The sequence below is a fragment of the Micropterus salmoides genome, unplaced genomic scaffold (assembly GCF_014851395.1).
Source record: "Micropterus salmoides isolate LMB-PRFRI ecotype aquatic unplaced genomic scaffold, ASM1485139v1 Ms_hic_scaffold_15, whole genome shotgun sequence".
NCBI lineage: Eukaryota > Metazoa > Chordata > Actinopteri > Centrarchiformes > Centrarchidae > Micropterus > Micropterus salmoides.
In genome coordinates, this window is record NW_024040596.1 from 12466359 (window position 1) to 12490277 (window position 23919).

General features: G+C 40.0%; 3 protein-coding genes across 4 annotated transcripts; 2 read left to right on the top strand and 1 right to left on the bottom strand.

The window, feature by feature from the left end:
• Nucleotides 1–624: 624 nt before the first annotated feature.
• On the top strand, nucleotides 625–14382 carry pfkla (phosphofructokinase, liver a). Of its 2 annotated transcripts, XM_038720351.1 has the most exons (22): nucleotides 625–899; nucleotides 1864–1937; nucleotides 2070–2147; nucleotides 2807–2996; nucleotides 6146–6311; nucleotides 6763–6807; nucleotides 6899–7007; nucleotides 7225–7320; nucleotides 7735–7827; nucleotides 8416–8541; nucleotides 8629–8693; nucleotides 9077–9140; nucleotides 9232–9378; nucleotides 9479–9549; nucleotides 10268–10355; nucleotides 10456–10608; nucleotides 11083–11247; nucleotides 11335–11396; nucleotides 12605–12716; nucleotides 12828–12927; nucleotides 13014–13119; nucleotides 13197–14382. In XM_038720351.1, the coding sequence occupies exons 1-22, from the start codon at nucleotides 815–817 to the stop codon at nucleotides 13342–13344; spliced, it is 2343 nt and encodes a 780-aa protein (XP_038576279.1). In that variant the 5' UTR covers nucleotides 625–814; the 3' UTR covers nucleotides 13345–14382. The 2 variants fall into 2 exon arrangements, with proteins under 2 accessions (XP_038576279.1, XP_038576280.1); XM_038720352.1 differs by lacking the exons at nucleotides 625–899; nucleotides 1864–1937; nucleotides 2070–2147; nucleotides 2807–2996 and adding an exon at nucleotides 5975–5994.
• On the bottom strand, nucleotides 14352–17971 carry LOC119903675 (protein SIX6OS1). Its single transcript, XM_038719899.1, has 14 exons — nucleotides 17852–17971; nucleotides 17416–17472; nucleotides 17148–17274; nucleotides 16911–17000; nucleotides 16632–16819; nucleotides 16497–16539; nucleotides 16289–16400; nucleotides 16043–16172; nucleotides 15853–15923; nucleotides 15008–15213; nucleotides 14790–14925; nucleotides 14667–14708; nucleotides 14551–14578; nucleotides 14352–14479 (listed from the first exon to the last, which is right to left on the bottom strand). Exons 1-14 carry the CDS (start codon nucleotides 17898–17900, stop codon nucleotides 14352–14354), a joined length of 1407 nt encoding a protein of 468 aa, XP_038575827.1. The 5' UTR covers nucleotides 17901–17971.
• On the top strand, nucleotides 17545–23147 carry tmem169b (transmembrane protein 169b). Its single transcript, XM_038720354.1, has 3 exons — nucleotides 17545–18824; nucleotides 19390–19806; nucleotides 19998–23147. The coding sequence occupies exons 2-3, from the start codon at nucleotides 19533–19535 to the stop codon at nucleotides 20630–20632; spliced, it is 909 nt and encodes a 302-aa protein (XP_038576282.1). The 5' UTR covers nucleotides 17545–18824; nucleotides 19390–19532; the 3' UTR covers nucleotides 20633–23147.
• The last annotated feature ends 772 nt before the right edge of the window (nucleotides 23148–23919 follow it).

A 23919-nucleotide genomic window follows, 5' to 3' on the forward strand; every position in this document is an offset into this window, starting at 1 on the left:
TTCACGTATCAAAGGCCTCTCCAAACTGCCAGGAATTCGGGGGGGATTAAATCCCTTTAATGTTGGCCCATTTAAGGATGCTGATTGTAAAGAATACCAGAGGTAGAAAATGCAAAGATACCCAAATTCCCAGAAACTGATAGGACATGACCAGTAGCCCTGAAATGAAATTTTAAATGTATTTAAAACTAAAAATTGTTTTAAAACAAAACTTGGGGCAATATAAAAAGCTAAACTTTATTAAAGGGCTCTCAGATTAGTAACTAACTCATATTACATGTAATTATATGCATATCCTTAGCTCTAGTTCTACGGCTCTACATAGTTGTTCTAGTTCTAGATACATCATACTAGAGTGAATAAAAATGTAAATACGTTGCTGGTGTCCCCTATAGTGTCCCGTTTGGTTGAAATCAGCACGGTTAGTACTTTTAATACGTGCTGTTACTGAGCTTTCTTGATGTATAAACTGCAGGACACGGTGGGCAGGCGGGGCTAATGCTGTAAAACCCTCAGAAGCTGGAGCAGAGTCCTGCCGGACGGTTCGGGGTTATAAAATGAGCGCTCACTGTACTCCTGTCAGCGACCTCTCCTTCGGACGGGGCGGGGTCAAACCTTGAAGAGGCGTAGGCCTAACTGCTGTGTGGTTACTGAGGTAAACCTGCAGGCAACGACAAGGAAGCGACATCTGGACTAACTTGGATTTACCAAACGAAAACCACTTTATTTAGCTAGCAGCTAATTTAGCGAACATTGTGTTCTTTTTCTCCACAGTCTAGTTTGTTGTTGTTGTTGTTGTAAACTGAGAGTCAACATGTTTTCGATGGACTTGGAGAAGCTGCAGATGACAGGAGCTGGTCGGGCCATAGCAGTGCTGACCAGCGGCGGAGATGCACAAGGTGACTTATAAAACTCAGCTTTATATTGCATTTGGCAGCATTTAAGTACATACAGATAATAAGATAGCTGTCTTCAACAAATAAGTAGGAAATAATTTGTGAGTTGAGCGAGAACTAACAGGCAGTCAATCTGACAGCTGGATAGTGTCAAAGGTCGAATATGGGCTTATTATACAAACAAGTCAGTGGTGGAAAAAACACTCAAGTAGGCCTACTGTACTTACGTACAATTTGAGGTATTTGTACTTTACTATAGGCTAGTAATTTTATTTTGTGCTACTTTAATACTCTACTGTAAATTGTACTCTACTACATTTGTTTGATAACTTTACTGTAGTTACTTTGCAGATTCAGATTAATAATACAAAATATAACCAACAAATAGATTATGTTGTATGAAGATAAAATAAGTCTTTATTTTTGGGTTGGGTTTAGGCTATATAAAGTAAGTTTACAAGCTGTAACATTAATAAAAATGTAGGCCCACACATGAATGAATCAGTAATTCTAATACAATACATATATAAAATATTATTTTGAAAAGGGACATTCTGCGTAATGAGAACTTTTGGTACTTTAAGTATATTTCTATGCTAAAACTTATTGTTATTCTTTTGCTTAAGTGAAAATTTGAATGCATGACTTTGACTTGTAACAGAGTATTTCTACACTATGGCATTGCTACTTTTACTCAAGTACAAGGTCTTACATTACATCCTCCACTGGTTACTCATACAGTGTGAGGATCTGCTCACGTAATGCAAGGACTGTGGTTACCGTCTCCACGGCGTGGGTGCCACCTTTGCCCAGTATGAGATAAAGGAGTCGTATCCACTAAAGTGTTTGATTTCCTCATGCAGGGTAATTATGCAACAAGTTGTGTGTAATGACTTGAGAAGCAGAGGTAAATCTGCAATATTTTGTAATATTCTACAATGTTTTTGTGCACCCGTCCTTTACCCAGGGATGAATGCTGCTGTCAGAGCTGTGACCAGAATGGGCATCTATATGGGGGCCAAGGTCTACCTCATTTATGAAGTAAACAAACTTTTGTATTAATAAGACCCTGTTTACATTCACACTGAGTTCTTGAGGTCTTTATTCTTGCTCGTGTAGCCCATATTATGCTTGTCATTAACATACAATTTGGAAATGACTGTTACGTTTCAGGGATACCAGGGCCTGGTGGACGGGGGAGACAAAATCAAACTGGCACACTGGCACAGTGTGACCAACATCATCCAGCTGGTAGGTTCAAATATGATCATCTGTCACTTTTGACAGCACTGATAAACGTAGCTTTAAAAGGCCTTTTTCACAGACACTGCACTTTAATAGTAGGAAAAGCAAAGATGTTACTAATAACATTAACTCCTGATTAATAAGCTATCCTATAAGCACAATAGCAGGACCATTCATTTTATTATTTACGCCTGTGCTTTTCCTATAGTGTCTCATTAAAATATCTTCTGTGAAAAAGCCATATTGTGCCATAACTGTATTATTTTTAGAATTTCTGTTTCTTATTTCTGTCTTAAATATCTCCTATCTTTCCTTTTTATTGTTTTAATAAGAAGTATAATATTTCGTCAATCTCTCCCTGCCTGTCTATCTAATACTGGTTATTATCTGGTAAGGGGGCTTGCTGCATGTGCTTTTCACCTTATCAGTCTAAGAAGCAGCAAGTTGCACTATTCAAAAGATGATTTTAAGCAAATGTCCGTTTTGCATTAGTTGTGGTAAAGGGCATGCACTACTATTAAATCTAGTTTATATTTTTTTTATTGTTGTATTTAACCTACAAAGTATCCTGTATCCAGATTCTGTAAAGCCCTGGTTCCCGACCTGTTTTGCTTATGACCCTTTAATCCAAAGCAGTGTTTACTGGTCTTGTTATATGACCACAGGGTGGGACTGTGATAGGTAGCGCCCGTTGCAAGGCCTTCACTACTCGAGAGGGCAGGCTCGCCGCCGCCTTCAACCTGGTGAAGAAAAGCATCACCAACCTGTGTGTGTGTGGCGGAGACGGCAGCCTCACCGGAGCAAACATCTTTCGCGGCGAGTGGAGCAGTCTGCTGGCTGAGCTCGTGAAGAAAGGTGAAGTGCTCTCAAGAAACCTCTGTGAACTTGCCTTAAAACGTTTTTTTAATCCTCGTTAGCACTCATAGGCCTACTGCATATTGGAAACGATAGGGTGACTAACATTTTATTCTATGGTGTTAATCATCTTATTGTCAAATATGGGATCGGCTTTGTATCATTTCATATCAACACTGGTAGAGGATATAGAAAGCCCTACATCATGCCCCTAGTTACGGTCAGAAATTAGGGCAGAACCCAGATGCAGGCTAGGAGACAATGCAGCAGTGTAAATAGTTTATTGATTAAGACAGGGTGACGTGGCAGTAGGGATGGCTATTGCTACTCAATGCCTTTATGGTAGCCTATCGACAGAAACAGCCCAGTATCGAGTAGAATCGAGACGTCTCCAGTCAAACCAGTAGGCCTGCTATGCATGTTTTTTTCTTGCAGCCCAGCACGCCAGCAACGCACCGAAAGAAAGAAGAGCACGCCTTTTTGGCCTAGTGTGCCTGCACCATAAACTGGTGCTCAGCTATAAAAAAAAGGCCTGCATGCGCCGAGTCCACGCGTGATTTTAACAGACGTTCACCTTCGGCTGCAGTCTCAGCCATGTTCGTCACTGTTGCAAGTTTATCACCACCATCACTTCTCTGGACATTTTTATTTGCTATTCACATCGCTTGTCACTGATCGATCGCGGCGTTCCAGCCTTTATATACACAGTTTATGGTTCATCACGATCAGCTGATTTTACTCACTGAGCCTCTGGCTGCAGCTGCTTCAGGTGTGGTTTGATCGGCTGGACGTGCAGCCTGTTTTCCTCTGCGAGTCTTTAGTGTAGATAAATTACTTGTTTAAACTCCTGACTCGTTTTATACTTGTGACTGTCGTTTTGGAGGAGGTTTGCGACTCACCACTAAAGGAAACCGCACTCGCGGAGATCTTTCAATTCAGTTTATTGATCGAGAGTTAAAATAATTTCCGTTGTTTACTTTCAACACTGATAGATAAAAAAACAAAACAAAAAAAACTTAAATTATTTCCTACCACTTATTTGGTCACTAAATTATTTTACTTTTCTCATTCAACCCCCCCCCAAAAAAAACAAGCTGTAGCCTATTCTTTCTCAATATAATAGGCTACTACTCGGGAGGATGACCTAATTAGGATGAGGAGCCATCAGATACCATTTCCCATAGTTGTTTGAAACAAAACAAAATACACTCACCTAAAGGATTATTAGGAACACCTGTTCAGTTTCTCATTAGTGCAATTATCTAATCAACCAATCACATGGCAGTTGGTTCAATGCATTTAGGGGTGTGGTCCTGGTCAAGACAATCTCCTGAACTCCAAACTGAATGTCAGAATGGGAAAGAAAGGTGATTTAAGCAATTTTGAGCGTGGCGTGGTGTTGGTGCCAGACGGGCCGGTCTGAGTATTTCACAATCTGCTCAGTTACTGGGATTTTCACGCACAACCATTTCTAGGGTTTACAAAGAATGGTGTGAAAAGGGAAAAACATCCAGTATGCGGCAGTCCTGTGGGCGAAAATGCCTTGTTGATGCTAGAGGTCAGAGGAGAATGGGCCGACCGATTCAAGCTGATAGAAGAGCAACTTTGACTGAAATAACCACTCGTTACAACTGAGGTATGCAGCAAAGCATGTGTGAAGCCACAACATGCACAACCTTGAGGCGGATGGGCTACAACAGCAGAAGACCCCACCGGGTGCCACTCATCTCCACTACAAATAGGAAAAAGAGGCTACAATTTGCAAGAGCTCACTAAAATTGGACAGTTGAAGACTGGAAAAATGTTGCCTGGTCTGATGAGTCTCGATTTCTGTTGAGACATTCAGATGGTAGAGTCAGAATTTGGCGTAAACAGAATGAGAACATGGATCCATCATGCCTTGTTACCACTGTGCAGGCTGGTGGTGCTGGTGTAATGGTGTGGGGGATGTTTTCTTGGCACACTTTAGGCCCCTTAGTGCCAGTTGGGCATCGTTTAAATGCCACGGCCTACCTGAGCATTGTTTCTGACCATGTCCATCACTTTATGGCCACCATGTACCCATCCTCTGATGGCTACTTCCAGCAGGATAATGCACCATGTCACAAAGCTCGAATCATTTCAAATTGGTTTCTTGAACATGACAATGAGTTCACTGTACTAAAATGGCCCCCCCAGTCACCAAGTCTCAACCCAATAGAGCATCTTTGGGATGTGGTGGAACGGGAGCTTCGTGCCCTGGATGTGCATCCCACAAATCTCCATCAACTGCAAGATGCTATCCTATCAATATGGGCCAACATTTCTAAAGAATGCTTTCAGCACCTTGTTGAATCAATGCCACGTAGAATTAAGGCAGTTCTGAAGGCGAAAGGGGGTCAAACACAGTATTAGTATGGTGTTCCTAATAATCCTTTAGGTGAGTGTAGATAACCTTGCTTGTCCATAATAAAAAAAAATAGGCTTCCAATGGACTACTCTGGCTTCAACAGGTGGCATTTTATGCAAGTTATTGAATAAAGTGGGTATTGGTATCACTTTAAGAGTACTGGTTTTGGGACCAACTTTAGGTGGCAGGGAGTTTCCTTCCAAGCAGTTGGAAAGTGAGGGCTGGCTGGAAGGGTCAGATCTTCAAGTGGCTCAAGAGGCTTGGAACTGGCAGGCAGGCTGAGCAGGTTGAACAGGCAATCTGGGGACAGAAATTAGTAAAGGCAAACTGGTAACTTGACAAACAGGCTTAGCCTACTGTACACAACTTAACAATCCAGCAGGGAATGGTCTGGCTTCTCCTTAAGTAGTGGTAGGGATGGCTAATCAGGACCAGGTGTGTGACTACCAGCGGGTGCAGCTATTGCCACCCCAGGAAGCCAAACACGCCCAGGCCTAAAAAACTGAGGGGAGGGGAGAAAAACAGACCAAACAAAAACACACCAAGCGTGCCTCACTCACACAAAGGGAAAAAACAAATGAAAACACACTCACTCAGTCTCAAACTCAGGTGTCAGATGCAAGAGTTACCATATATATTATGAATACATTTCTAGCTTGTATTGTAGTATTATGATTATTTTCTTTTGCTATTATGTATATAATAGTACGCTGCTAATGTAATATTTACAGCAATGTGTTTGTGTGTGTATGTGCTGCAGGCCGGATCACAGACACTCTGGCCAAGCAGAACGACAACCTGAACATCGTGGGACTTGTGGGCTCCATCGACAACGACTTCTGCGGCACCGACATGACCATCGGAGCTGACTCCGCGCTGCACCGCATCATGGAGATAATTGATGCTATCATGACCACCGCCCAAAGGTCAGACACTGTGTGATATTGAGCAGTGGCAGCATTGAAGCCGCTGGTGCTTCATCAAACAGCAGTTGTTATTTGTTAGTAGAATATGAAGATATAACATTTAATGGAGAAAACCTAGATAGTGTAAGCAGTAATAGATATTCAGTTCATCGTTAATTGATTTGTCGGTCATCAGGAAATTAATTGGCAACTGTTTTTGGTCATCAAAAAATGCAAAACATTCTAGTTTCCAGCTTCTTAAATGTGTGGAATGCTGCTTCTTCTTTGCCATAAACAGTAGCTTCAGGTTTAGACAAGCCAGTTGGGAATGATTTCTGTAATCTTGTCCAGACTTGCCCCCTTGGATCTCGGGATGTTGCTAAAATCTGAAAGTTCTCTGTTTGCATGCTCACGTATTTGCTGTAAATATTTATTAGCTTGTTCCAATAGTAATTTTGTGTACCTTCTACAGCCACCAGCGCACTTTCGTTCTGGAAGTCATGGGGCGACACTGTGGGTGAGTAACACTCTGACCCATTTTACTATTCTTTAAATACTGCCCCTGAATAAAACAAATTATTGTGCTTTGCTCTGTGCTATTACTCCAGATATCTGGCCCTGGTGTCAGCACTGGCATCCGGGGCAGATTGGCTTTTCATTCCAGAGGCTCCTCCTCATGAGGGCTGGGAGGACCTCATGTGTGCCCGTCTAGAGGGGGTAAGACACGAAAAATAGTCAAAACTTTATATCAGATCAAGGTACATACTTATATATTCTCAGGAGATGTGAATCTGTCTGAAATATCAACATTCTCTTTGGTTTAAAAGCATTTCAGGAATAGAGGAGGCTACATTTCCTCAAAAATACAGTGCTGTGAGGCTGGATTGTGCTCACTGACTTACTGGTTAATATGTTTGAATCTGTTTACCTCCAGAGCCGCATAACTGGGTCAAGACTCAACACTATAATCATCGCAGAAGGAGCCATTGACTTTAATGGCAAGCCGATCTCCTCAACTTATGTAAAAGATGTAAGTTTAAAGATTTAAGGACTGGGGATGATTGATGGCTGTCTTTACTGCATGTAACAGCTGCCCAATAATCAAGTGGTGATTTAATGTTGAAATCTCATTCAAACAGGCAAATGTTGAACTAGAAGAAAGCAGTTTTCGTGCATAGTAAATGATTACTCTGTATCAGTAGAGATTGCATTGTGATACTGGGGATAGTTCTGCTGATAATATAACACAGGAGGTGTATATGAAGGATAGGTTGTTGTTGTTTGTTGGTTGGTAAGCCTGAAACTAAAGTAAGTTGTAAAATGCTTTAGAAGAGTTTCCTCTCAAATGTTTGCAAAGGACTTTTCTCTCACTGTCTCTCTGTTGTGCGCACATGACAAATGACAAACCTGTAATACATTGACCTGCTTCCATGTCTGTTTGAAGCTGGTGGTGAAGAGGCTGGGCTATGATACAAGAGTGACAGTCCTCGGCCATGTTCAGCGAGGAGGAACTCCTTCAGCCTTTGACAGAATATTGGTGAGTTGTACATACTGATGTTCTTTTTTCCATACAAATGTGCTTTTTCAGCAATAGTTTGAACATTTAATTGCATAAACTGCAGATCTAAACTGCCAAAACGTTGAACATGCCACTCATAGCCTTTAGGGAAGGGGAAAATACTTGTTTCTGATTGGCTAGCAGGTGCCACCACATATCTAATGATTACTATAAACCAAGGTTAACTGCTGGTAACCACTGTGACAATTCTTGATGCTGTAATACTGTCCAAGATTTTTTGACCTTTTACATTTGTTGAGTGGCCAGTGTATAAGTGCTGTAATACACAGTAAGACATCATGATGTTGAACATACACTCTGCTGATGTTTATAAATATGAACTACTTTATAGCGTTAGGAAAAATTGTTTGTCACAAATTCTGTTCTTGGAAAGAATCTTTATACAGGATTACAGTGAATTACTGGTGATATACTACACACTGCCTAATAAACCATTTACATACTTAAAACCAATACAAGACAATACAGATGAGTAGGAGATGATACTCCCAACATTCATTATCTATACATTTAAATGCACGCGTGTGGACTTGCTTGTGTTTTCAGAGCAGTAAGTTGGGTGTGGAGGCAGTGGTTGCCCTGATGGAGGCCTCTCCTGACACCCCAGCCTGTGTCATTGGCCTCTCAGGTAACCAAGTTGTTCGTCTGCCTCTAATGGAGGGTGTGGAGATGGTGAGTCGATCCCCTCGATTTGTATAAATTATTTTAATGGACAAACATTGGGAGGTTGCTGTATTTGTCATTAATTATTATTTGCAGACGAAGTTGGTGCAGACGGCCATGAATGAAAAGAAGTTTGATGAGTCTGTCAAACTGCGTGGAGGGTGAGAGCTGAGGTTTTTTTGTGTATATTAATTTGTTTTAATCTTTTTATCAATATTCATATCAATTTTATTTATATAGCACACTTAAAACAACCAAGATTGACCAAGGTGCTTCACAGGTTAAAATACAACAAGGCACTACTAAAAGTACAGCAATAAAACATTAGAATATACCGTATACAATGTATTTTTATATACAGTCTATATCTATGGTTTTAATATATCACTATATTATAATGCAAACCTGCCTTGTTCTACAGTCTACAAAATACCCCTAAAATGTACCCCATTCATTTTAATCATACACCCGATTTAAATTTGTTGTTGTTTTATCTGTGCCTATAATAAACAAGAGCATGCTAAAAATAATGATTTTCTTGCAGGAGTTTTGAGAACAACTGGAACATCTACAAGCTTCTTGCCTTCCAGAAGCCTGCAGAGTCTGAGGTAAGACTCTCACAGACGTGAACGCACTCGTGCACACATGGAAAAGAATTCTCAAATGTGCGTAGTAAATACTTGACTCATGCTTCCTTAGAGCAATTTCTCTTTGGCTATTCTGAACGTGGGCGCTCCGGCTCCAGGGATGAATGCAGCGGTGAGGTCTGCTGTGAGGTTAGCCCTCGCTCACGGACACAAGGTCTACGCTGTCCACGATGGCTTTAAAGGACTTGCCAAAGGGGCGGTGAGGGCTTCTACCGCTACATCCGTACCATGCCACAACAAATAACCCATATGAGACTGATAAGAAACTGTTCAGTACTGACACCCGTGTCTGTCTGCAGGTTTTTGAGATGGAATGGCATAGTGTCGCAGGATGGACAGGTCAAGGGGGCTCACTGCTGGGGACAAATCGGTGAGCAACAGGGCACCTTGATTTCTATGATTCTATGATTCTATGATGTGAACATATTTAAGTAAACTTAAGAATAGTTTGGGGACTTGAGGGAGTTTTTTTAAAGCCAAAATTGATGTAGAGGCCACAAGTAGGCAGTATGACAACCTATACCATGAGACAATATGGTTTTGTCAACTGCCAGAGATTTTGCCATACAATTTATACTGTGTTAAGGAACCAATCATCATGTCTGCATTACAGCAAAATTGGATTTCTGTTATTTTTGCAATAATAAATGTTTACTTGTCATGTCCTTGATTTGCTAGATTAGCCAAAACAGACATTTCTGTCTACTTATAACATCCATGAATATTTTTTCAGAGTAAATGTTATGAAAAAATACATCGATGTTTTAATATTCCTACCTCTTAATATACCTAATAAGAGGGTTTTATTAAATTTAAATAAATATAAATGTCCTGGCTGTGTGAACTTTCAAAAACACTGGATCTAACAGTCCCCATAATGTTTCCAATATTGTCTTTTGACCTTCCCACACATACCTTATAAATTCAAGGGCCCCAGTTTGTAGTGCAGATTTTTTGGTAAAAATGTGTAGACAAAGCTAAGGGACCAGGATGATGTTACGTGATTTCTCAAGACGTAACAAAACATCCTCCAAGCCAAATTGGCCTCTTTAAGTTATTTTTAATTTCTGTTTGATGTCGTATTTCAGAACTCTTCCAAGCGAAAACATGGAGAAGATTGTGGAAACCATCACCAAGTTCAACATCTCGGCGATTCTTGTAATTGGAGGGTTTGAGGTAGGGCATCAGACACAAGCCTTCACAACTTGTATATTAATTTCAAGTGTAAATGTTACATCAAAGAGGTTTTCAGTCTACCTCTTGGTGACTTTCAAAGGGGTACGAAAGTGTGCTGCAGCTGTTTGAAGCCCGGAGTCACTATGATGAGCTCTGCATCCCTATCTGTATAATCCCTGCCACCATCAGCAACAACGTCCCTGGAACAGACTTCAGCCTGGGAGCAGACACGGCTGTTAATGCTGCCATGGAGGTAATGCTGAGCAGATGGCAAATTAACAGTGCGGCTTTGATGTTTCAGGATTAACATAAAGAGACTGAACCAAACCAGAAAACATCACATCTAATATGAGCTGTAGTATTACCAAGATACACTTTGAACTCTGTATACTTAACAGGGCTGACAGCAAGAGCTTTAAATTGTATCTTTACCGTTCAGAGGAAAGAGGCGAGCAGCACTGTAGTTCACCCCTGTACTTTCATATTAACCACCTCACCTGGAAAAAGAACACATAAACAGTCCTTCCTGTGAGGAGCAACTTATTGTCTTTTCAAGCTGCGTATTTCTGTTGTGTTTTGCTCTTTTTAGAGGCAACACAGTATAGATGAGGGTTAATTAGAAGTACTTTAATGTGGACTCTCTCTCCACTTACAGAAGAACAATTTTGAACCCTGCCCTCAATTACCAATGTCTCCTTTCACACTGCCATTTCAATTTCCCCTTCAGAGTTGCGACAAGATCAAGCAGTCTGCCACTGGGACCAAGAGGCGAGTGTTTGTGGTGGAGACAATGGGTGGATTCTGTGGCTATCTGGCAACCTGCACCGGTATAGCTGTGGGTGCTGACGCAGCCTACATTTATGAAGAGCCCTTCGACATACACGACCTGAAGGTAAGGCCAAAAGATAATCCCCTTCTGTTTGTTTTTTTGTCTTTCTTCACAGCTTTCTGTCTCTTTAATTATCTGGCCTTTTGACAGACTAATGTGGACCATTTAACTGAAAAGATGAAGAAGGACATCCAGCGGGGTCTTGTACTGAGGTACAAAACGCTCACTCAGCTCCATACATTCATACACCCATACAGAGATTCTCATGCATAGTTGGAGAAGCTGATGAAAAGTGTCATCTATGTTTTATCTTTTTTTGCTGCCATCATGCTATGGTTTACTAAAGGCTGAGCAAGTATGTACATAGATCTCCATTTAAAAAAAACAAGACTAAGAGTCAGACACAGATCTGTGAGGGGTTTTACGCTAAATACTAACATCATGGTGACAGTGCTAACATTTATCAGCTAGCGTGTTAGCATGTTAACATTTCCTAAACATAAAGTACTGCTGAGGCTGATGGGAATCTTTTTAGTTTGCAGGTATTTGGTCATAAACCAAATAATTGGACAAACTGCACATTTTTACAAAATTATGGCGCTATATGTTGACTGATGATCAGAGAAGTAGATTTGGATTTATCAACTGAGCAAAATTATTTGTTTGTACAAAATGTCCTGGCAATCGACCCAAAAGTTGTTGAGATGTTTCAGTCTGGACCAAAGTGGTGGACCGGCCAAGCAAAGGAAATTGCTATCTAAAGCAAAGCCTAAAAAATATTAAACATCTGAACTATTTCATTTCAACAAAACACATTCAAAAAGACAACTGTACAGGATATTTAGAACATATCACACTTTCAGGGTTCCCACTATTTCTAGAGATCATTTCCCAGGACTTTTCCAGGACATTTTCAGTGATAATCTCGCTGGTGACTGATCACTAATATGTTCTCTCTGCGAAAGTCTGTTTTTTTTAAATTGTGCAATCTGTGGCTATAACTTGAAATGAAATCATCGATTACATGCATAGAATTTATGACAAGTTGATCTTGTTCCAATGCTATGTTTAAATAAGGTTATTGTTTTTTTGTAGTGTTGCCATTGTTTTTTTTTGTTTTGGAAATCCATTTATATTCTATCCTTTTCTTATGAATTACATTTTAACCACTGCTGCCTGAACACCAATAACTGAACAGCCTACAATTTTGCCTTCTAACAATTCCCAGCATTCTGTTGAACCAGATATTTCTAAAATCACAGTATTGGATGTTTTACTTTTTCTCTCATTTTCCATGACTGTTAAATTGGTCAACTGTTTTCCAGGTTTTCCAGGACGCGTGGGAACCTTGCACTGTATATTTCTGAAACCTCGTCTCGCTTAAGTTTTCCTTTGTTAATCGCTGTCTCTATCATAACAGGAATGAAAAATGCCATGAAAACTACACCACAGATTTCATCTATAAGCTGTATTCATCAGAGGGGAAGGGTATCTTTGACTGCAGAGTCAATGTGTTGGGACACCTTCAGCAGGTACGGAGCCACCATACAACTGGCAAAACACAGCTTAGCAGTGACAACGGTATACTGTGAAGAGACAGAGTCTTGCCACATATTTATACTCAATTTGTGTTTGTGCTCTAGGGAGGGGCACCTTCTCCCTTTGACAGAAATTTTGGCACTAAGTTGGGTGTGAGGGCTGTCCAGTGGATTTCAGAGAGGCTGACAGAAAACTTCAGACAAGGTAGAGATGATGTATAAAGTCATAGCTGACAGGAGTAAATTGCTCTGAAAATCAAACCACTGTGATTTTGTTTGTTTTCCCACCAGGCCGCGTGTTTGCCAACTCGCCAGATACAGTGTGTGTTCTTGGCCTCAACAGGAAGGTCATCTCATTCATCCCAGTTACTGAACTGAAGGCTGCGACTGATTTTGAGTAAGCAAATACAGCTTTCTCTTAAATAACAATTCTTAATCAGTGTTAATATGTAAATTATGCCTCTTTTTTTTCAGGCACCGGATGCCCACGGTCCAGTGGTGGATTAATCTTCGGCCGATGCTAAAAATGTTGGCCAAGTACCAAACCAGCTTCTGTGAATATGTCCCAGGAGAGCTTGAACATGTGACTCGACGCTCCATCAGCATAGACTCTGGGTTCTAGGCTCTCCAATGCAACAGTATGCTCTTGGCACTTTTTAATCAGTCCATCCTTCATTTTTACACAAACTATATATTTTAAGAATGGTTTTCAATCTGCTGCTGTGCAAGACTGAAGACTTTTCAAGCCAGCATTGATCCCAGTCTGTTGTCAGCATCATAAATAATGTAGAATTTTACTTCAAGTATTCATTCATTGAATGATTCAATACAGAACTGATTTTGCTATTTTCATCACTAAGCGAGGCCTTGTAAAGCCAAATCACTGCCTTAAAAAGATAACCAAGTGTGCCATGAAGCCAAAAATTTGTTAATGTACAATTGAAAATGTTATATAACGTAGATTGCATGTGGTGTGATATTAATGGTTTGCTTACATAATCAAATATAATCAAAATATTGACTTCACTAAACCATAAATAATCTGATCAGGAACCTCAAGTAAAATTTATGTGTATGTACCTGGTTTCATTAGCTAAATTGTGAGCTGCTATATTTTAGAACTCCTCTGTGACTGCACAAAAATTAATTTAAGTGCCCCAGTGGTTGGTTTGAGAAACTCTTCTGATACATGTTTAAATCTGTCAGAATGTGACCGTGACTCATGGGACCAGTGAGATGTTTATTTTCTTTTATTTATACACTGTCTACGACTGAATGTAGTTAGAATTAGTTAATGCAAATCACAGAATAACAAGACTCCATTAAACTTCACAACTACCGTACTTATATAGAGAAATCTGTAAAGACAGAAACATGAACATATGTTTTGTATTATTTTGATACTTATGCAATATATTCAGTAAAATTTTATTCAACAGTAATAATAGAATTATGTTCATTGTGGTGTGAATGGCACAATAATTACAACACAATAATTATTTAGTGTTGTTAAACCTTGAACCCTTACCTAAGGTGTTTGTCATAACCCCAATATATGAGAACATTACTGAAGAAATAAGTAACAAACTAGTCTTACAAACACAACAATGTCAGCATTTCAGATGAACTCTAAAAGTTGAATGAAAATGTAAAATCCTCACTGGTGTTCTCTTTGTTAGATGTCTGATCGCTCTTTGAGGTGAAGGCAAACTGGAAGTCTTCACTTGGCTCTTGTTGGCCAAACGGGAACTCAGAGCCTGAAAAATCATACACATACCTGTAGGTCAAAGCAGGTAACACACATCACAAAAACAGATTTGATACTTACAGCTTGAAACCTCTGATTCTGTGGTTTTCTGGAAAGAGATGAATATATTTTGGTGTTTTGGTTTATTCTAGTAATACTGCATGAAATAAAGAGGGGTTACAGTGAAAGTAAAATACCTTTTCAGTGAAAAAGGAACCGGTGAAAGCGAAAGATGAGTCCTGTAAAGAAACGGGAGGTAATTCCAAAACTAAGAAACTGAAATTCTGTCAAATCACTTTTTCGTTTTGCTCACTCCTCACCTCATCCTGTGATGAGCCAACATCAAAGCCAAAGCCAGGGAAGCTTGGGGTGCTGGGATCAGAGTTCAGAGAAAACAGGAAAGCTGGAGATTTGGTAGCAGAGATCCCTTGATGTGGGGAGCTGCCAGGGCTAAAGCTGAAACAGCAACACAAAAACAGTTCTTAGAAGCTGACTTAACACTGAGTCAAAGTGTTGGACAACTCAGACAAAGCCTTACTTAAATGGAAATGTTGGAGTTGAAGGCACAACTATTGTTTTCGCAGGAGAGGACTGAGGATTATTTTCCTGAGATGATGACTGTCGAAAAGCAACAAGTTCCTTGTTGCCCTCTTCGTTTGGTACCTGCTCTTCCTCTATAGCTGGTCGTTCCTCCATCTCCTCCTCCACTGCTTCATCTATGTCTGAAGCAGTGGAATGCTGTTCCTATGCAGAAAACACCTTGAGTTTAAAAGTATTTCCAAGATTGAAAACCTCTGAAATTCCATTTACAGTGTAGACCATTATGGCACTGTGTTTTTATTGGATACAATCTGATAAAACTGATTTTTAGTTTAGCTGAGAGGCTGAAATATCCTGACTTTAGTCACTAGTATGGGCCAAACAAAAAAAACCCACCCTAAATTTCCCATTATGCACCTTGAAAGTATTGATTATTAGACCCTCCCTGTCTGGTAAACGTCCATGTCTTTCAAACCTCACACCCACAATTTGTTGCGCAGGTTTGTCCTTACAAGTTGGTAGTCTGCAAGCCTCAGTCGAGACAACTCTGATGACATCATTCGGGTTATTTTTTTGTGTTTAAAACAGGCCGAATAGTACTCCTTGTAACTAGAAACTGATGATAACTTAAAATCGGTGTAGTGTCCCATAATTAAAAGGCCTTTTTCCTTCCATTTTTTTGGGATGGATACAGTTGTCTTAATGGTGGAGATCTCAAAACCAGTACCCAAAAGACACAGTACACCAGGCAAGATACTAGCAGGGCTAAGAGGGAAGTGTTTTTTGGTCAATTGGGAAAACTTTAAGGTAAGTCTAGGACTAGGTATAGTAGAGAAACATTACCAAGACCGGGTCCAGTGGTCCAGTTTCCTGGTCCTGCTCGTCAGTGTGCATCACATCTGGCCAGCCTTGTTCTGAAATAAATAATCTGCTAATGGGGTTTGGTGTAACATAAACATCCAAACACGAAAAACATGCCATGTGTGTAAAGTGCTGTCATTAGCTGGAACATAAAGGACTTTGCTCTTCTTACCTTCCAACTGCTCACATGGCCACAGCTCATTGCATGCTTCTTCTGGGGAAGGACTGCAGGCAGCTGTATCCTGAACCTTGTTTTCCTCACAAATTTCATCATTTGCCTCTATTAAGGTTTTATGACCAATCTTCAAGTTTGTAAAAATGTAAAAAAAAAAAAAAAAAAAGAGATTTTACTTTTCGAAAGTGCTAGAATTTCGTCAACTCTGCAGTGCCATTAGTATTGCTAGATGTATCCAAGTACCTTTGTCTGGTTGAGATTAAGAGAGGAGATGTCAATAGAAGAATCACTTTTCTCCTCTGTCTGAGAATCTAATTGCTTGTCTGGTTCTGTAATGGGCTGCTGGCCAGAAACACTAGAAAGAAAAGACTCGATCACAGTAATACTGAACTTTGCTGGAGGCTATGCGTAATTATTCTTTGTTATCTAATGAAAGATTAATGAAAGATACCTGTCTGGTAATTTCTCAGTGGAAGAAGAATTTACTGCTGGACCTAGTCAAGCAGAAAATAAATTAACTATTTAAAGAGCTGTACATATTTCAGATCCACCAGAGCAAGTTGTGATGATGTAAAATGTTTATTACCAGTAAGTCGGTCCAGCTCCTTCAGTTTCATTGTTATTCGATCATCACAAGCCTTGATCCTACACTCAATCTCCTCTTTTTCATCCTGCAGCGTGAGGAGCTTTTGAGCAAGAGGATTTTGGTAATAATATTCTTTATGCGTCTGGAATATCTTCTTATAGCTTGCAATTCTCTCTTCGTAGACTTCCCTTGTTGGGTTACAAATAAAGAACAATTATGCTATTTTCATCACTGCCCACAACAATGTATTTAAACACAATTAAACACCACTGAACCCACTTGTCACGGTTGTAGCTGGCTTTTCTGCTCTCCAGTTCTTCTTTCATTGTCTGCTCATACTGAAGAAGCAGGCTGTTAATCGCCTTCATGCTAAAATCACATGGATGACAAGCAGTAATATATGACTATCTATACCACACTGCACTGTTTACCTTAAGTTAAATGTAAAATTGAATTATGTATCAGCTTGATCCATCATTGTTTGGCCTATGTATTAATGTTAGCTAGTCATCATACCTTTTACAATTGTCTTTATTGTGTATCACAGAGTTCTGCTTCACCCTGATTTCTAGCTCAAGTCTCTTGGTATTTCTGCGGATTGTTTCAATGTGAGACCTTTTCTCAGCAATGTCAGCTCTGCAAACTGTTGACAAGAATTGGAATACTTTATAGACATCATTAAACAACATAAAATCTAACCTTATGGTGATAGTTACACCAATTTGCTTGTCTTTCATACAAATGTCAAATTAATCCTACTAAGAATAATTACTGTTGGACATACCTTTAATTTGTTCGTTGATTGAATTCTTCTTTAGGGAAAGTTCCCGAGTTTGAAGAGCTATAAAATATAACAGTTATCTTAGTGTTATCTTATTTGAAAAAAACTAATGTTTTATTTTATATTTTCAATTCAACTTTATTGGACTTTACTGCCATGGGGAAAAAAATTAGTGGTTTGTCAGTGGTAGCACGTTAGTATTAGTATTATTATTAATAAAAATTAGTAGTGTTATTATCTCTTCACTTAATTAGCTTAAAGTTAAGATAATGTTAGTTTAGTTAAGGAACTCCAAAAATAGCTTGCTTACTAAGTTATTGACATTTGTTAGCCAAGCAGTTAACGTTAGCTTAACCTTTTACATTGTAAGCCAAGCAAACATCAAATAAGAGCAAAACTACAACTGTTAACCTACAATAAACTCAATAACTGAACTCACCAAATTCAAAAAGGAGGCTGTCAATAGTATTAAGTGAAATTTCGTTCATTTTTGCACCAGCCTGAGTTCAGCCACATTAGCAGACTCCTGTAACGTTACCAACTGTCAACGGCCACTTTCTCGACGGCATTCCCAACAGCAAGGTTGCACAGATTTATGGGCGTGGAAACAAACCACGCTTGTGGGTCGTACGCATGCGCAGAACCGCTAAATTGCACTTCTCGATAGGTAGCATAAATCGACAGCACACCTGGCTGCTGCTGCTGTCAACGGTTCAAACGTTCACCCTTTCAGCATAGAAGAAACGTCGCGTTATTCGTTCAACTCTGTGATCTTATGGATGGAGTAACAAGGTATTCATATTGTAACATGTTATTTTATTTAAGAGAACCTGGATATATGGGTTATTATTTAGTTACATGTCAATTGGATGAACTGAACAGTAGAGTGACCATGACTGTACCCCCCCCCAACACTGAATGACTGAATAAATGAAAAATTATTGTGCATTTTGGTTTATATGAAAACATGTAAGTGTCAGTAGCCTAATATAAATAGTGAAATGTTGTGTAACTTAATCATAGCCAATATTCAACTGAGGGAATGCATACTTTAAGTTACACAATTAAAAAAAAAATACACTTCATTATATGATTTTAATTTCTTTTTAGTTGACATATAGCCTATCATTTCTGTTATTCTCTGGGACAGTGCTTTTCATAGACATAGATGGATGTTTTGGTCCATCTTTTTTCCCCTCATGTTCACATGACGGCAGTTAGGATCCTGGATGGCTGGCAGAGGATAGATGGGCGGGTTTTGTGCTATTCTGGAAATCATTTTGCGTAGCGCATCTGTATCAGCGAAAAACAGCGCTGTGACGTGTGGGCTCCCGAGATGTGTCAGGCAAATGCAGCGATTTATCCTCACACTGTATAGTTTATCTACCCGGTGCTTGTCCAACCTATTGAAGGTAAGATTGAATTTAAATTCTTGTTAGAGTACATCTTGTTCGCCGCCTGGCGTCTGCAGACAAAAGAGCGGACATGGGTGGGATTTAAATGGGAGGGGATCAGCTGTGTGAAGAATGGGTTTCATTGTCGATTTCGCTCCCGCTTCTCATAGTATGCATTCTTTTGGAAAATCACTACAATCCGTCTATGGATTGTGTAGTTTTTCTGTCGTTATTCCTATAAAGGGGATAGGATGATACACTGAGGTCGCAGCATATCCAGAGGATCGTTGTGCTGTCATGCAAAAGAGAGACCCCCCCCCCCCCCCTTTAAAATAATCTATCATGCTTTGTTTGGCTTCCATCTAGATTGATTTCGCATCTGTCTGTTCAGATACAATGCCATCAGATCAATTATTATGTGGTATTTGGTAGATTTTATCAGTCATAATCACAGAAAAGGCAGGTGCAGAATCTAGGCCAGGATCACTGTACATAGAAGATTACATTTTTGTCACTGCTTTTTAATGGTACTTTCTGTGTGTGTGTGTGTGTGTGTGTGTGTGTGCGCGGGCACTTTTATCAGGTGTTCAGCAGCGGACATCTTCCTTAGATTGAAAACAATGGGCGGACATTGCTTGTGCTGCTCAGGACTGCACTATTAGCCTCCATAAATAACCCATTAAAAGTAGCTTAAGAGTCAAAGAGTTTACTGGGTCAGGTGAGAGCATGGCACAGGTAGAGGAGCCTCAAACGGAAGGAGAGGGCAGCCCCCAGATGATCTCTTTAAGGTCAGACGTATCAGGGAACCATGTGGACGACGGAGAAGTGGGACCCTCCATAAGGAGGAAGAGGAGGAAGAAGAAAGACCCACGTCCAGAGTCCATTATTGTGTACCGCTCTGAAATGGAGAGGGCGCCTGGAGAGGACCAAGGTGGTGAGGAGGGAGCAGAAAGGAGCGCAGAGGAGGGAGCTAAATTCCTCTCTACACCTACAGGCGAAGGTGAGAGGAGTGTCAGAATGTCTAGTTTTACCAGTTCAGTCATATGTTTGCCCTATACAGTGCAATTATTTTGTATTTTTTGAGCTGCTGCTGTTTGTCTAATAAGACAAGAGGATAGATAAGGAAGGGAACCTTATGTGGTGTGGTTTGTCATAAAAGTAACTGTCTTATCTCATATTGTTTCTTAACAGGAGGAGGCTGGAGCCTTCCTCCAGATAGCCGCTATGTAACCCTGACTGGCACTATCACGCGTGGGAAGAAAAAGGGTCAGGTGGTGGATATTCACCTCACTTTGACAGAGAAGGAACTCAGGGATCTGGCTAAGTCAAGGGAACGTCTTGACGCCGAGTGTGAGGCAGGGGAAGGCTCTAAACGCACCTGCAGCTTAGGTGTGTGCGAGGGACCCCATGTCGTCCTGTGGAGCATCTCCTGTGCCCCTGTGGTTTTCCTCCTCTCCTTCATCACCTCCTTCTACTATGGCACTCTCACCTGGTACAATGTCTTCCTGGTGTACAATGAGGAGCGGACGTTCTGGCACAAGATTACAATATGTCCCTTTCTCATCATCTTCTACCCCATGCTCATCATGCCCATGGCACTGTCTCTGGCTCTGTACTCCGCTGTGGTTCAGGTGTCCTGGGCATTAAGTGAGTGGTGGCAGGCTGTGAGAGACCTGGAGAAAGGCTTCTGCGGCTGGGCCTGTGGGAAGCTGGGATTGGAGGACTGTTCCCCATATAGCATAGTAGAGCTGCTTGACTCTGATACTGTTTCTGGCACTCTGCAGAGCAAGGCCCCCAGTGAACTCGCCCAGACATCATCAGTGTGAAGTGGGGGGGGATGCACAGTGATTCACCTAAGTGGTTATGTTTGTCCATTTTATTTTATTTTATTTTTTTTACATGTTATGGTTGTTAAAGTTATCCTCCAATCACTGAATCCTTATTCAAATACCTTTTGATACATGTGGGCTTTGGTTCCTCCTGTAGTAACGTTTAGGTAAACCAGCTGTGGACACTGATACACACATAGTTGGAGGCCTGGAAGTTAAACCAAGTTTCACTTTTGTCTGTAAATATCTGTAATTAAGTGGATGTGATCACTGTGCTGTGCACAGACACAAAAAACAGCATTCATTTCAAATGCAACACTGTCTTGTATGACTGTGCAGCCATCACAATCACTCAGTGAAGTTGTTTTTGAAGCAAGGCTGGATTACCAGTTGGAAAAAGTGGAAGGATTTACTTTGTGGAAATATACTTGATTACTAATTTGAGGAATATGCTCCACTGACTAAAACAATAAGCACCTTTAGATGGGTACAACGTTTTGTAACAGGATTCAGTGTCAGCATCTACTTTAGTTTTTAAAGGATAAAGCTGATGTCCTTCATATTTATCCTACTGTCAACAAATTCCATGAAAAGACCAAAACCGCTAATGTAATGTATCAGTCCTACTCTCCAAGCCCACTAGTAGATGTAAATCTTTCAAAAATAGGCCACAGATATATAGTTTAAGGCTTAAAAGTTATGGCCACTGTAGTTTTAAGCAAATGTTTAACAGGGGTAAATAGTACATTTGTGGGGACTATTTTCAGTTGGGGATTAATGCACATTTAGTGCTCCAGTGAGTATTTTTCAGCATGTATGTGGGATTGATTCAAAATAAATTACAGTGTTCATAGTAAAGGAACATGTCATGATGTGTCACGATGTGGCTCGGAAGAGTAAGTTACTTCAGGCTTTGGATACATAGGAAATGATTTATGAATTAAGAATGATTTAAGAATTATTGTGAGCCAGGTTCAGGTGTGATGAAGAAGTTTCGGAGACTGATGAAGACTTTACATGGTTTATTGAGCCCGGCTGAGGAGATATAGTGCCGGCATACAACATGTGAAAACATCAAATTCCAACACCAAATCTCAGGATAACATCTTTTGGTCACTTTTATGTTTCTGTCTTCCCCCTAGTGCCTGTAACCTAGAACAACAAATCTATGTGATGTTTATTCTCCAATGCTACATCATATTGGAATCTATTACTACTCATGAGTTGTACTCTAATCTGTGGAGCCAGTGAGTTCTTGTAAACATTGTAAGACTCAACCTTGCCAGATTCCCAAGAGAACACGATATCTGCTAGCCTGATGCCTGAGCTGCTGTCTCTACCTCATCAGTCTAACGGTCGTCTCCCTAACAAGGACAGTTACACGAGAGAAATAACTAGAGCTGGAAGGTCAGTGAACACTTGTGAGGTCAGCTAATGACTGCAAGCTAGACCTGCCTTACCTTTCCCTGTTTCATCATCAAGTAAGCCCCCTAAGCAATATCTTTAACAGGAAATACTTGTTAGAGGTATTAATCCACTATTGATTTAGGTCTTTTTATGGGTTTTGCTAAAAATTACAAACATATAGAATATTAACAGCCTTATTCTTTTAATACCTGTATTCTTTCATGTGATATAGTGTTTAAATGGTGCATATTCCCTAAAAGATTTATATTTCATCAAAAAGTACCCAGGAAATTAGTACTTGTTGGTTTTTGGGCTTCGAGCTAATTATAATTAAGCTTCCATGTGTAAACTGCAGTGTGCTTTCTACTTGATGTACTTGTACAGCAGGTACAGAGAACATAAACCACGTATAAAGGGACAAAGGAGGAGGGATCGGGGCCTATGGCTTATTTTCTTCGCCAGGACCCCCTGGCAGGTTGATCCAGTCATGATGTGAAGCCATAGTGAGGACAAGCTGACAAATCAGACATTTTTTTTCAATGTCACATACTAACATACTATTAAGGCACCATCAACACAGAGGTGTGTGATGTTACACTCTTTAGCTCTGCTTGTGTTGTCTTCACAATTTTGGTTCACACGAGTAAACTGAGGTTGCCAGTAATTTTCCATCAGAGAGCTCCTACTACATTTCCATATGGTTTATGTTGATTTAATTTATTTTAAATATTTATGTCTAGTTCATTGCCTGAAATGTTTGTAGCTAGGGGTTTTACACTCTGGCACTTGAAGTAAATGTATTGTAAACAGCTATCATTAACTGATTGAAATACATGGCGGATTGGGGATGGTTTAAATACTTGGTGATTTAAATGTTTATCATTTGCCCTGGCTCGGTAAAACTAATGCATTTTGTTCCATACAGATGCAGACATGAATAAGTGGTTGTGGATTGAGTCTGTTTTCCACATTACCTGTTGTGAAACCACAGGATTCATAGTAAAGACTCACACAGATGAAAAACCGTGTTAAATCATTACATCGTCTATATTGTGAAAGAGGAACAGCATCCTATTTCGTGTTATTAAAAGAGCAATGCACAGCGCACTGTTCTCTGTGTGGTTTATAATGTCTCTTAGAAAAACAAGTCAGCTACTACATGGTGCACACATGCAGATGGCTCTCTGGGGTTTGGGTTCCTTGAGACCTGATTATCGGCCTCCTGGTGTTACATTCGTGTGCTTACTGAAGAAAACCCATATGCCCGATTGCTAAATACAGTATGTTAGAGAAAAGCACTCTCAGGGCCAACACACATTCCAAGACTTGCACTCAGCCTGTTTTACTGTCTGTTATTTATTAAACTAATGTTAAAACAACTGAAGGTTAAAACACACAACACAGTAGATGGGTTAAAACCACACAAATGAAGCGGGGTCATGGCTACTGTATGACAGAGGACATAAGGTCATGTGCTTAGTAATTTTTCTGGGGGGGTATTTTGCCAAAATAATTGTAAAATCCAATTAAAAAGAGTAAATAAAAATTAAAAAGAACATTTTACATTTTGGGTGTAGTAGTCTTGGAGTTTGTTGCGTATTTATGTTTGTTTATATGTTCATTCATTTGTATTAAACTGGTTTATTTATTTATTGTGTATTTCTTTTTACTGTATTAAATTATTCGTTATGTATTTATTTGAATGTATGTATTTTTATTTGACCTCAATATTTCTTAAACTCTACAGCCGTGAAATGTGCACAGACGACACCCATAATTTGCACAGTACCAGGGTATGAAACGCTGCAGGGCGTTTGACCTACATCTGCATTTTATTTCACTGACTCGTTGCAGGCTCAATAACACCACGAATTACA